General features: G+C 40.7%; 1 protein-coding gene across 3 annotated transcripts in view; it reads right to left on the minus strand.

Annotated features, from left to right (window-relative positions):
• Nucleotides 1–1,116: 1,116 nt before the first annotated feature.
• The window catches only part of SLC30A6 (solute carrier family 30 member 6), a 51,555-nt gene continuing 39,258 nt past the window's right edge, over nucleotides 1,117–13,413 (minus strand). For 2 of the 3 annotated variants that reach the window (XM_074990021.1, XM_074990022.1), the window contains 5 exons: nucleotides 10,424–10,543; nucleotides 10,031–10,133; nucleotides 9,592–9,639; nucleotides 8,389–8,457; nucleotides 1,117–5,407 (listed from right to left, as the gene is read on the minus strand). In XM_074990021.1, coding sequence (XP_074846122.1) covers nucleotides 4,910–5,407; nucleotides 8,389–8,457; nucleotides 9,592–9,639; nucleotides 10,031–10,133; nucleotides 10,424–10,543 — 838 coding nt within the window. In that variant the 3' untranslated portion in view covers nucleotides 1,117–4,909. Of the gene's footprint in view, nucleotides 5,408–8,388; nucleotides 8,458–9,591; nucleotides 9,640–10,030; nucleotides 10,134–10,423; nucleotides 10,544–13,413 lie in introns of those variants that run through there. The other variant, XM_074990024.1, reaches the window with a different exon arrangement.

A 13,413-nucleotide genomic window follows, 5' to 3' on the forward strand; every position in this document is an offset into this window, starting at 1 on the left:
CATATGAACATGTTTACAACAAAACAAGAAAGCAGTCCTGTAGCATTTAAAGACTAACAAAATAATTTATTAGGTGGTGAGCTTTCATGAGACAGACCCACTTCCTCCGATCTGGAAGTTCAGATCAAAACAGAACTACCCAGCTATGTATCGGAGGGGTAGCCGTGTTAGTCTGGATCTGTAACAGCAATGAAGGGTTCTGTGGCACCTTATAGACTAACAGAAAAGTTTTGAGCATGAGCTTTCGTGAGCACAGACTCACTTCATCAGATGCTGGTCTTGGAAATCTGCAGGGCCAGGTATAAATAAGCCAGAGCAAGGGTGGGGATAACAAGGTTAGCTCAGTCAGCAAGGGTGAGGCTTACTACCAGCAGTTGATCTGGAGGTGTGAACACCAAGGGAGGGGAAGCTGCTTTTGTATTTAGCCAGCCATTCGCAGTCTTTGTTTAAGCCTGAGCTGAGGGCGTCGAATTTGCAGATGAATTATAGCTCAGAAATTTCTCTTTGGAGTCTGGTCCTGAAATTTCTTTGCTGTAGGATAGCTACTTTTAAGTCTGCTACTGTGTGGCCTGGGAGATTGAAGTGCTCTCCTACAAGTTTTTGTATATTGCCATTTCTGATATCCAACTTGTGTGCGTTTATTCTTTTATGTAGAGACTGTCCAGTTTGTCCGATGTATATAGCAAAGGGGCACTGCTGGCACATGATGGCATAAATTACATTGGTAGATGTCTACCAATGTAGCAGACTTAAAAGTAGCTATTCTACAGCAAAGAAATTTCAGGACCAGACTCCAAAGAGAAATTTCTGAGCTACAATTTATCTGCAAATTCGACACCCTCAGCTCAGGCTTAACCAAAGACTGTGAATGGCTGGCTAAATACAGAAGCAGCTTCCCCTCCCTTGGTGTTCACACCTCCAGATCAACTGCTGGTAGTAAGCCTCACCCTTGCTGACTGAGCTAACCTTGTTATCCCCACCCTTGCTCTGGCTTATTTATACCTGGCCCTGCAGATTTCCAAAACCAGCATCTGATGAAGTGAGTCTGTGCTCACGAAAGCTCATGCTCAAAACTTTTCTGTTAGTTTATAAGGTGCCACAGAACCCTTCCCAGCTATGTAGACTCCCTCGGCTACCTGGTCCAGATCTGAAGAAGTGGGCCTGTCCCACGAAAGCTCATCACCTAATAAATCATTTGGCTAGTCTTTAAAGTGCTACAGGACTGCTTTTTTGTTTTACGAAGTTACAGACTAATACGGCTACCTTTCTGTGAATGTTTACAACAGTAAGTCAGCTTAAGAGCCGTGTTTTTATTAGAGCCTCTGTTACCTGCATGTCTCTGGTATGCATAGTAAATTAGCTATTCAGAATACTTGTTAAATGTACTAGTATTTCACAGTTCAGTAAAATACTGAGTCTCTGATTAGAAGCTGTGTATTCAGTACACCCTTGGGTTTTAAATCAAAATGTGTCTCACATTTAAAGTGTGGCTTCTACTACAAGCAAGCAAACAGATACAGTGAATGTAGTAGACATATTGCACACAAAAAATCATTGTGACTGAAGTAGAGAATTCGTAAATGTAGCTAAAAGTATTATTCTATAAGGAACAGTTTCTCTGTTGCTAAGACTGATGTTGAGAGTGATACAACTTAGGGCTCAAGAAGTACAATATGCCTGTTCGATATCCTTTGTATCTGGGTGAATTTCATTCTGTGTGCAACTTCTATTAAAAACTGAATAATGAAGGCGGGGTTATTAAACAATGGTGACTAGTGGGAACAAATCCAAGGATTTTTCAAAATAAAAATAGGCAGTACTTCAAAATTAGGTTATGCTTGATTTCTTGACACTGTTTTATGTCCTAATACTTATGCCTTGACCCCTCCACGCGAGAGATACATTTCCTGGACACTAGAGTACAAATCAAGGATGGCCTGATCAGTACCACACTACCGGAAACCCACTGATCGCTATACTTACCTACATGCTTTTAGCTTCCATCCTGTACACACAACTAGATCCGTTGTTTACAATCAAGCCCTTAGGTACAATCGCATTTGCTCTGATCCCTCTGACAGAGGCCGAAAACTACAAGATCTCTACAAAATATTCATGAACCTCAATACTATTCTACTGAGATGAGTTTGTTGTCCATTCATCTGCTAGAAAGAGCAGAGTCAAGACTGCACTACAAACCTACTTTAGCATGAAAAATCCAGACCTTAACCCTTCTCCTGCCAACACAACTACTACCTCTTGCAGAGGCGGTGTTAAGCTGACAGAAGAGTTCTCTCCTGACAGCTTAGAGCATCTTCAGCAGCAGCACTGCAGAGGTACAGGTGGGCAGATGCAACTTTGCAGTGTGGACCTTGCCCTAAGAGTTAAATCCCCATCTGTAACCCATGGCTGCGTCTAGATTGCTAAGAACTGTCGGCAAAAGGTACACAAATTGTGCAACACTTTTACATGTCTTTTGCTAACAGTTTTGTTGGAAAACCTCACTCTGTTGAGACATCCCTCTTTCCTCATGGAACGAGGTATGTAAGGATGGTAACAGAGATAACCATGTTAGTCTATGTTTTATCAAACAAAAAAAGCAGTCCAGTAGCGCCTAAAGTGGAAGAAGTGGGTCTGTCCCATGAAAGCTCACCATCTGAAAAGTTATTTTGTTAGTCTTTAAAGCGCTACTGGACTGCTTTTTTGTTTTGTGTATAAGGATGTTGACAGACCGCTCCCGGCAGATCTCTGCTGACAGATCTGCAGTCAGGACATGTGTGTGGTCGACAAAACTTCTGTCAATAGAAGCCTGCAGTCTAGGCATAGCCCACGAAAAAACAAGGAGTCCTGTAGCACCTTAAAGACTGACAAATGTATTAGGTAATGAGGCTTTCAAGGGTAACAAGTATCAGAGGGGTTAGCAATGTTAGTCTGTATCCGCAAAAACAACGAGAAGTCCTGTGGCATTATGCATTCGACAAAGCGGGTCTTTGCCAACGAAAGCTTATACTCCAAAAAATCTGTCTGTCTATGAAGTGCCACAGGACTTCTCAGCTTTTCAAGGATAAGACCTACTTCTTCAGACTTTGATATAGGCTATTAGAATCCAGGGTTTATATAGCAGGGGGAGAGAGTGGAGAAGGGAGGAGCTAAATAAGGGACCACAGGACCAGCAGATAAAGCAAATTAAGTTAAGTGGTATGTGTATATGCCTCCAGATCAGGTCCAAAAGGGCAATCTTAGGCAAAAGTTTGAGAAGCAAGAAGACAAACATGGTTACCCCGCAGAGACTGGTACTCATGTGAAAATATATTTTATAGCTGTGGCTCTCAGCAGATGGCCCCCAGGCAATCCCCATCAAGGTACTGTCCTAGAGATCACTGGTTCTTTTTTTGTGGGGTGGGAGGTGGGGAAGCAGCCATGTACCTAAGTGGACTCATGTGAGTAGTAGGGACATAAACTGAAAATGGTTTGTGTGTGGAACTGCAAAACTCCACAACTAGCACATGGGAACAGAAAGTCTCAAAAGCCCAAGTGAAGATTTAGGCACTAGGGAAGTGTCCATTTCCTAGCTTACCCAGCTCTGGAGGAAAAAAAGGGTCTTCATCTTCCTGGTCAAATGAATTATCTTCAGATAACATCTGACTAGATTTCAACTTGTTAGTCACCTAGATACTCATGATGGTAATTGGTGCTTTATCACAATATCTAAGATGGCTGGACTGTTTGGTAAGTATGCTAGTGAGCAAAGGAAAGCCTTTGCAGTGAGGACAATTTGAAGGACAAGTCTGCGCAGCAAGGAGGACAGTGGGAATGGGTAACCTATTTGTGCAGAGATGAGATTAGATACAGAATGCAATGTAGAGAACACCCGTGCCTGGGGAACTGAATGATGTAAAGCACAGTAGGAGCAATTAAAAAAAAAAAAAAAAGCCATGCTGCCAGAAGGCCTTTATGTTGGATCATCATAGCAAAGGGGGAATGGGAGGTTAAAAAAGGGAGGAGCCTTTCTGGGATGAAATTTTGAACCCTAGAGAAACAGCTATACGCACATTTATTGAGGAAAAAAACAACAACTAAATGTGTGTGAAAATTAGGTACAAGCATGTTGCAAATATAGACCTCAGTACCACAAAAGCAAAGTATTACTGCTATATACTTCATTCTCTTTTTCTGCACCATTAATATACGATGCACATGAATTAGGTGTGTAAATGGTTAGCTTTTTTTTGATGCTATATAAGAAAAGCAGAGTCATAAATGAAAAGGTATTGCAGCAGTCTGAAGGATGAACTAGTGGCATACAAAGAGTGAGTCATCAATTCTGCATGCCAAAGCCATCTATCCATGTTATACTTTTATAGGAGTAGCCATCATTAAGAAAGAGGTGCTTCTAAAACAGGAACTTATATTTTATTTGCCATGATAGTCATGTAATTTTGCAATTAAATAAAAAATACAAAGATGAGTATAGAACAGTTACAAGAAAAAGTTGCTAATTTTGTACCTCAATAAAATCAAAAAGCATTATCAAATAAATGATACCCTTAAAGTCTTTACGAAATTTAAAACTCTTAGTTTACCCTCACACTGAACAGTAAAGTGTGTATTGACAGAAAAAGCATTTCCAACCAAGGAAAATCTAACTGTGATTTTGCCAAAGATTGATTAAACAGTGGTTATAATTTGTAAGGGGAGCGGGAAGCTGGGGCAGAACAGATTGTGCAACAGCAGTGGGTCAGCTATTCAGTGAACAGTTCTCCGCTGAAAGGAATGGAGGACGCTATGCCATCACAATTTTGCTGATCCCAGTTATTTAAACTGATCTAATGGTTTCCAAAACTGGACAATAAAATTAAAAAAATTAAATCAATACCTTTATGTACAATAAATAATGTAAAAGAGTTTATTATGGCTGGGGTTGACCTCGAGTGCTAGTTCCATATCTGCTTGGGACATTTGTAAAACCAGTCCTGAATCCTTGAGTTGCTCCTGTTCCTGGAATTCCAAATCCTTGATTGAATACACTGCTGTAAGGTACAGATCCATGATTAAGGCCCAATCCATAAGGTCTTGTCTGAGTGTTTAGAAGGATGACTGGGTTCATATTTTTCCCTGGTGTGTTAAAAGAAAACTCTGGAGGTGGGCTGCTAGGTTTAGCTGGAGTCGATGTAACAGGGTTCGTATTATCAGTGGCCTTTAAAGGTGGCATTGGAATAATATGATGATCTGAAAGATGCAACATATTGTTTGCAATAGGCCCAGATGTTAAGGTAGGTCTGATCCAATCATCTTTGAAAATCTGAACAGTCAAAGTAGAGACCAGAGTATACAGTCGATTAGTCACATGAGCAAGTACCATTTGTTCATTAGCATCTCTTCGAATCCGTACATGTACTGATCCAGCCTAGAAAGTGAACCAAAAAACAGATACGTAGATGTTCTGATTTGCATTACACATTTTAGCTATAAAGGGAGTTAAACAGTATTTTATCCTGCACAAAAGCAGAGACTACTGTGGAGCCTCAGTGGAGAGAGCTGATCAGAGCCACACAAATAATTCCGTGAGTACAAATTTCCATGTGGCCAAAACACTGGGAAGGTGAGAGGCTGAGATTCATTCCTGGAAAACTTAGATTATTAGAACATTAGGTACTCGGTGTTACATATGGTTTATAGTGAGCAATGAAGTGAGGGCAGCAGCTGAAAAGAAGAAGAAAAGAGCACTGAAACTAATCCAAGTTGAGGAATATTATGTCGTTATGCTGCTCCAGCTGTAACAGGTAAGAACAGCAGCATTGCAACAGCAGTACATGGACTCAGAGCTCCATGTCTGTAGTGATTACAGTACTGTTCAATCTGTGTGTGGTATATACCTTCCTGATCCTTACTAGTATTTTCCTCTCCTGTAATGTGAGCTAGTACTGCAGACAGAATGGGAAACAAAATTCTGTCCTGCATTTCACTTTTGCATCTATACCCAACAAAGAATTTGATCTACAGTAAGTGAAGTTAATGGCTGGATTTCTATTTGGTAGCACTAACTAGCAAGACTGTGGGCAGATCTTGGATAGCACTCCTCTTTTCACTGTAGAATGGAAGGGGTTGGCAGATGCAAACAGACAAGCTGAGGTGCAAAGATTTTTTAAAAATTTGTGGAGAAAGAATCCACTGAGTCCAGGATCAGGCATACCTTCAGTAGTTCTGTAACATCTGGTATTTCAGACAATAGAATAGGTGACTCCATAAACTCCTTTTCGTTATTACCATCACACTTAGGTAAGCTAACATTGGCCAAAAAAGCTCATGTTTTTTCTGCAGGGTTACCATATAAAAAGAGGACACCCCTGAGAGGGAGTGTATCTATATCCGTATCTACCAGTTCATGTTGTATTAATGTGTTACAGTATATTAAATACCATAGGAGCCGGTAGATATGGATACAGATACACTCCCTCTCAGGGGTGTCCTCTTTTTTAAAAGGCCAATTATAGTAACCCTGTTTTCAGGGAATGTAGAAGAATAAAAAGGAGAGAAAAGTTGTAAAAGATTTTTAATTCCCAGGCTGCCATTGAGTACTTCATTCCCCACTTTAGCTTCAGTAATAATATTTTTGCACATCTATTTGATATCACAGAAATAAAAACAGCTGTTAGAAAGTTTTAATAAACTCCATATTTCCAGTTAGGATCTCACTAGGTGCTCCTCTATATTTTAGCAATTCTAGTTCTGTTTTAGGATTGCCAGAGCACATAGAGTTCAGTGGGAGAGACTACATTTTACTTTTTGTTTCTTTAGATGAGCCTTTTCTTCCTCAGAGACAATCCATATTAACTTTCCATAAGATAAAGCCAGAAGAGAATCCCATATTAAGGCTACGTCTACACGTGCACCCAACTTCGAAATAGCTTATTTCGATGTTGCGACATCGAAATAGGCTATTTCGATGAATAACGTCTACACGTCCTCCAGGGCTGGCAACGTCGATGTTCAACTTCGACATTGCTCAGCCCAACATCGAAATAGGCACAGCGAGGGAACGTCTACACGCCAAAGTAGCACACATCGAAATAAGGGAGCCAGGCACAGCTGCAGACAGGGTCACGGGGCGGACTCAACAGCAAGTCGCTCCCTTAAAGGGCCCCTCCCAGACACACTTTCATTAAACAGTGCAAGATACACAGAGCCAACAACTAGTTGCAGACCCTGTATATGCAGCACGGACCCCCAGCTGCAGCAGCAGCAGCCACAAGCCCTGGGCTAAGGGCTGCTGCCCACGGTGACCACAGAGCCCCGCAAGGGCTGGAGAGAGAGTATCTCTCAACCCCCCAGCTGATGGCCGCCATGGAGGACCTCGCTATTTCGATGTTGCGGGACGCGGATCGTCTACACGTCCCTACTTCGATGTTGAACGTCGAAGTAGGGCGCTATTCCCATCCCCTCATGGGGTTAGCGACTTCGACGTCTCGCCGCCTAACGTCGATTTCAACTTCGAAATAGCGCCCAACACGTGTAGACGTGACGGGCGCTATTTCGAAGTTACTGCCGCTACTTCGAAGTAGCGTGCACGTGTAGACGCAGCTTAACTGTTTTGCCACTAACCATTGGTGACATTTGCAAGAAATTTTAAGCGTCCAAAATGGTAGTTTTATTCCAAGGTTCTTTAACATCCTCTGAAAAGCCTTAAAACTGATTATTAATGCATGGTTAAAATCAAAGTTTTCATGGAGAGAGCACTTTAAAAAAATATCTAGGACCAAGATATAATTTAGCCTATAGTAAGAAGAATGTGTAATCACCAGAGGTACTGCGACCACGTACTAGGGTGAGTGAAGTCTCTGCTCTACAGCCTTGGTGGAGGGCCATTTAGCCTTTAGCTCATGTAGTAGGCACAGGGCTTTAGCCCCTATGGTCACAGATTCAATCCCTTGTGCTGACAACCCAGTTCAGTCAGCGTTACAAATGCATAGTTGAGAAACATATGAATGTGCTGCTAGTGGTATTGTTCTCTATAAAAGCAAAGTTCTACATTTGTGACACCACTCTAAATTGTAAAATGCACTTCTTTAACAAAAGATTATTATGGTGGCTCTGTGGCACAATGCCTCCCTATATAACAAGCAATTGCATCTTGTTTGTGGTGGCAGGAGAGGATTCCAAGCCTCATTAAGTTTTTAGAAAACACTGCAATTTTTCACCAAAAACAAATAAATAAATCACCCAAGCTTTATTTAGCAGGAAGGAGGAAAGCTCTATTTTACGGCATGTGAATTTCTAAATTGCAATGAAAATAGTAGAGAGAGATTTAATTTATTTATTAATTATTTAGCCAAGAGGTTAAAGATGATGTTTCCTTTTAAGAATAAGAAAATACGGCACAAAACATACCAAAGTACCAAAGCCCAATGTCCAGAAATGCTCATTTCGAACCTCCAAGACACCGTCCAAAGTAGAAACCTAATTTAAAAAATAAATATGTAGTAAATTATCCACCAATTCTAGCTCTTAGTGTTCTGTGCTGTTATTGAACTGTAATTTAGCCCTAAATGTTTTCTAACAGCCCAGTAAGCAGTGGAAGTCTTAAACAATATGGTTCAGCAAATTCTCTGGCTCAGTATCAGTCAAGTCCTTAGAATGTCAGACTAGAGAGGTTCAACCTGTACCTGCAAATGTGTAATTTCTTCACGTAACCAAGATCTGTTTTTTGCAACACTCAGGCTCCACCATGAATGCTTACAAGTCCCCCATTTGTTATATCCCTATGCCTTCTTATAACATATTGGCCATGTCTACACTAGCACAAATCTTCAAAATAGCCATGCGAATGGCCATCTTGAAGATTACTAATGAGGCGCTGAAATGCCTATTTAGCATCTCATTAGCATGCCGCTGGCTGTGGCTCTTCGAAATTGCCGCATTTCACTGCCGCGTGGCTCATCCAGACAGGGCTCCTTTTCAACAGGACCCCAGGAACTTCAAAATCCCCTTATGCCTGTCAGCAGAAGGCATGGGCATATAACAAATAGGGGACTTGAAAGCAGTTATGGTGGAGCCTGAGTGTTGGAAAAAAACAGATCTTGGTTACATGAAGATAGGAATAGGGGGATTTCGAAGATCCTGGGGTCCTTTTGAAAAGGACCCGTCTGGACGAGTCGCGTGGCAGCAAAACACAGCAGTTTTGAAGAGCTGTGGCCGGTGGCATGCTAATGAGGCGTTGAATATGCATTTCAGTGCCTCACTAGTAATCTTCAAAATGGCCATTTTGAAGGTTTGTGCTAGTGTAGACATAGCCATTGTCACAAAACCTTTCAGTGATCAATTAAAGATTGAATATATTTTAACACAGATTTGTACCAAATTAAGAACTTTAAAATCTAAATAAAACTGTACAGTTGATACATCATGGAAATATTGATCTCTCTCTCTCACACAGAGAGAGAGACAGAGAGAGAGAAATTTTCATATGCCATCAGCTTTCTTTTCTGTGGAACGAACACTTGAAAGACCCGCAGATGCTCACTATGCATCTTTAGTCTTTGTACTGAAGTTCTCTGCTTTGCACTTCATGTAACATATTATACACTAACTTACCTCTCTTACAAGTTTATCTAGCTGACCAATCACATGCGCTGGGGTTGTCTGAAAATTAACAGAATTTTACAATAAAGACAAACATGCTAGTTTGGTGCTAATCTTAAAGCGACTTTAACTTATTAATTATGACGCACAGTCTGCTGCCTTTACAGTAGTATAGTCCTCTAAATATAATTTAGCTGACTAGATAGTTTATTAGGTTCACAAAGTGACAGTACATGCAACAAAGCAACAACTCAATTGGAACTATAGGCTGCATCTGTGATTGCTATGATTCCATGATATATAATTATCTCACTTGAGAAATTGCTTCAGTTTAATCATGAATAATTTTGTCCTTGGGAATATTTTTCATTTAAATGTTTAATGTAAATGTCAATGAAACATGTAGGTTTTTAATGAGGTAAAATTAAAATATTTTCTGACACTGTCTCACCTGAAGTAGTACTTTTCCACTATAGACACTCATAGGATACATGGTACCAAATGTCATCACAGCAATAGCTATCGCAGAGGCTGTATCTACAGCAAAATAATTGCTGAAACACAAAGGGTAATTTTAAATGACATGCTTGTTTCTTAGGGTACACAAAAGTCATATCCCTTTTCTTTTTAATGGCCACCATTGTATATTTTTTGACAGACAACATGCTAAAATTCACTAAACAAGTGTATATGAAACACCCAACAAATGTGTCTAAATGATTGGGGTTCCTGAGACACATGAATTTTCAGCTTCTTATCACATCTTGCAAATCTAAAAGGATATTTCCCATAAACTAGATCCTAAAATAAGTATTTTATTTATTTAAATAATGATTATACGTACTTAATTTCAATTAACATATATGTAATGCAAAGAGCTAAAGCACCAGCTAGATCAATCAAGACAAAAGGATTCATTCGTGGAAGGAAGATGCTGCTCAACCCTGGAATGATTCCACATAGACTGCAACAAAACAGAAAAAAGTTATTTCAGTTAGTTATTGTAAGTGATGGAAACTAGAATTAAAAAGCTACACCTGCTACTCCAACATAAAACAGACACACTTTGAGGATCATGAAGACAGAATGATGTATAGGTTAAAAGCCTTTTTTATTCCTGCTGGAAGTTAAAATATCCTCTCTTTGGACTACATATATTAGGTTCTTTCAGGCCTAGGGCAATTTTTTGTCTCCCTCCCTTACTAATAATCTGAAATCAAGAGCTGTGTGCGTGGAACATGCCTATTTTTTGCATCATTATTATATTCAAACTCTTTCCCAGTTTTAAATAAAGATTTCTAATCTCACAAGGCAAAAACAGGAGACACCATTACAGTAAAATGCACTAGAGCAATCAGTTTTTCAAAAAATGTTTCCACAATTTTAAACTGTGATCAAGTTTACCCCCCTTTTTGTTAGCAGATGTGGCTATGTGTCCCAGACCCTTGCTCTGGAAGCTTCTTAAAGTATCTGAAAAATTAAATTTTCCAGTCTTTTTAAAGACAGATTTCTATGCTGCTCCCCATAAGACTGGGATGCCATACCATTAATCAACCTAACTGTCTTCTCTATCTAAATATTTTAGACATTAAATCCTCTCCCCCACTTGTCCATACAGTAGACGTAGTGTTGCTCTTCCAAGGCCTTTGAATAGTGGAATCATTATTTTTCTTTACATTTTTAACTTTTTACTTATGCAATTTAGAAACTATTGACTCTTTGCCACATGCACACATTGAGATGTGACTTAACAGACCTCTCTCTGCTACACAGAGTCCCTGTCACCTTGTCTCATCTAATTTAGGCTACCTCTACACTAGGCAAAAATAAGTCAAGCATAGATATGCAATTCTAGCTACTGTGACTGTGTTCAGCTAATTTGGCTGCCCATACTGGTGAAGGTTGATGGGAGAACTTCTCCTATTAACCTTCCTTACTCCTTGCATTTCGCAAGGAGTACAGAGGTTGACTGCAACCTCCAAGAGATTGATTTCATGCGTCCATACTAGACTCAGGGTTGATGTCCTGGGGTAGTATAGCCTTACAGTCATTGAATACTAGAACTGGAAGGGACCTTGACAGGTCATCAGCAAGTCCCGCCCCTGCTCTCATGGCACCATTAAGGGCTTGGTTCAATAAGGTCTATGCACTCAAGTTCAAGATGTGCATAAGCATACAGCAAGACCAGCACCAAATTGTTTAGCTCACTGAAAAATCAAGCTCTTTATGATTACCAAAACTTACGCTTTTCTGCTCCGTCCACTACACTTTATATCATGCCACCCCTGAAATGCTTTAGAGAACAGCTGGGCTTTGCAGCATGTACAAAATGTTATGCAATATTATTTAACATAATCCAGTATCTTATTTTTAGACAGAACTTTTTACTGTCTTTGTACTGCTGACAGCATACAATATACAGAGGGATGTTGAAGGCTCATAAGTATTTTCAGTATCTTGCAAAGGCTATTTGCATATTATTTGTATTATTTTTTGCTCAGTGTCCAATTATACTAAACAGTGAAGAGCCAGAACATGATACACAATGTTTCAGTTCTTGGATGAAAGACATTGCTGTGGCTCTGCATACAATGAAACAAATAATATGTCATAGCTGGAACCCAAAGAATATAAAGACAGTTACCTGTTTGCGTAACTGGTGTTCTTCGAGATGTGTTGCTCATGTCCATTCCAATGTAGGTGTGTGCACATGCACGTGCCCAGTTGCTTTAAGTCTTTGTTCCATAGCCGGTATCCGTTGGGTCGGTGCAGCACCCCCTGGATTGGCGCCGATACGGCTACCAATATATATACACTGCCCAACCCACTCCATGCTCAGTTCCTTCTTGCTGGCAACTCTGACAGCAGGGAAGGTGGGTGGGTTTTGGAATGGATGTGAGCAACACATCTTGAAGAACACCAGTTATGGAAACAGATAACTGTTTTCTTCTTTCAGCGATTGTTCATGTGCATTCCAATGTAGGTGAATGAAAGCTGATGTTAGGGGGTGGGGTCGGAGGCTCCGAATGACTGCAGTACAGCCTTGCCCACTACAGCGTCTTCCCTAGCATTCTACCTAATTGTGTAATGAGCCACAACCATAAGTATGGAGGCTCTAGAGATCTCCTGAATTGGGACATGGGCCAGGACTGCTGCTGAGGATGCCTCCGCCCTTGTAGAATGAACCCTAACAGGAGGAGGGAGCACCCCCATCAGCTTGTAGTATTCCTTAATACAAGCCACTATCCAGTGGAAGATCCTCTGGGAAGAAACCAGATGGCCATTCATGCTGTCTACCACTGCAACAAAGAGCTGCTGTGACTTTCTGAAAGGTTTGGTCCTGTCTATATAAAAAGCTAACGCTCTATGGACATCCAAAGTGTGCAAACTCTCCTCCCTCAGGATGGCATAAGGTTTGGGATAAAACACAGGTAGAGGAATATCCTGACTGACATGGAAAGAGGAGACCACCTTCAGCAGGAAGGCAGGATGGGGTTTCAGTCTAACCTTGTCCTTGTGGAACACTGTGTAAAGTGTTCAGTGCTCTAGAATCATAGAACACTAGGACTGGAAGGGACCTCGAGAGGCCATCGAGCCAGCCCCCTGCCCCAATGGCAGGACCAAGTACTATCTAAACCATCCCTGATAGACATCTATCTAACCTGTTCTTAAATATCTCCAGCGATGGAGATTCCACAACCTCCCTTGGCAATTTATTCTAAGTTCAGACACCCTTCTGTCTGATGTGATGGCCACCAAAAAGGCTTTTTCATAACTTAAAAACAACAGGGAACAGGAAGTGAGCCGTTCAAAGGGGGGCCCCATAATCTTATA

Source organism: Carettochelys insculpta, chromosome 3 (genome assembly GCF_033958435.1).
Source record: "Carettochelys insculpta isolate YL-2023 chromosome 3, ASM3395843v1, whole genome shotgun sequence".
In the NCBI taxonomy this organism is placed as follows: Eukaryota; Metazoa; Chordata; order Testudines; family Carettochelyidae; genus Carettochelys; species Carettochelys insculpta.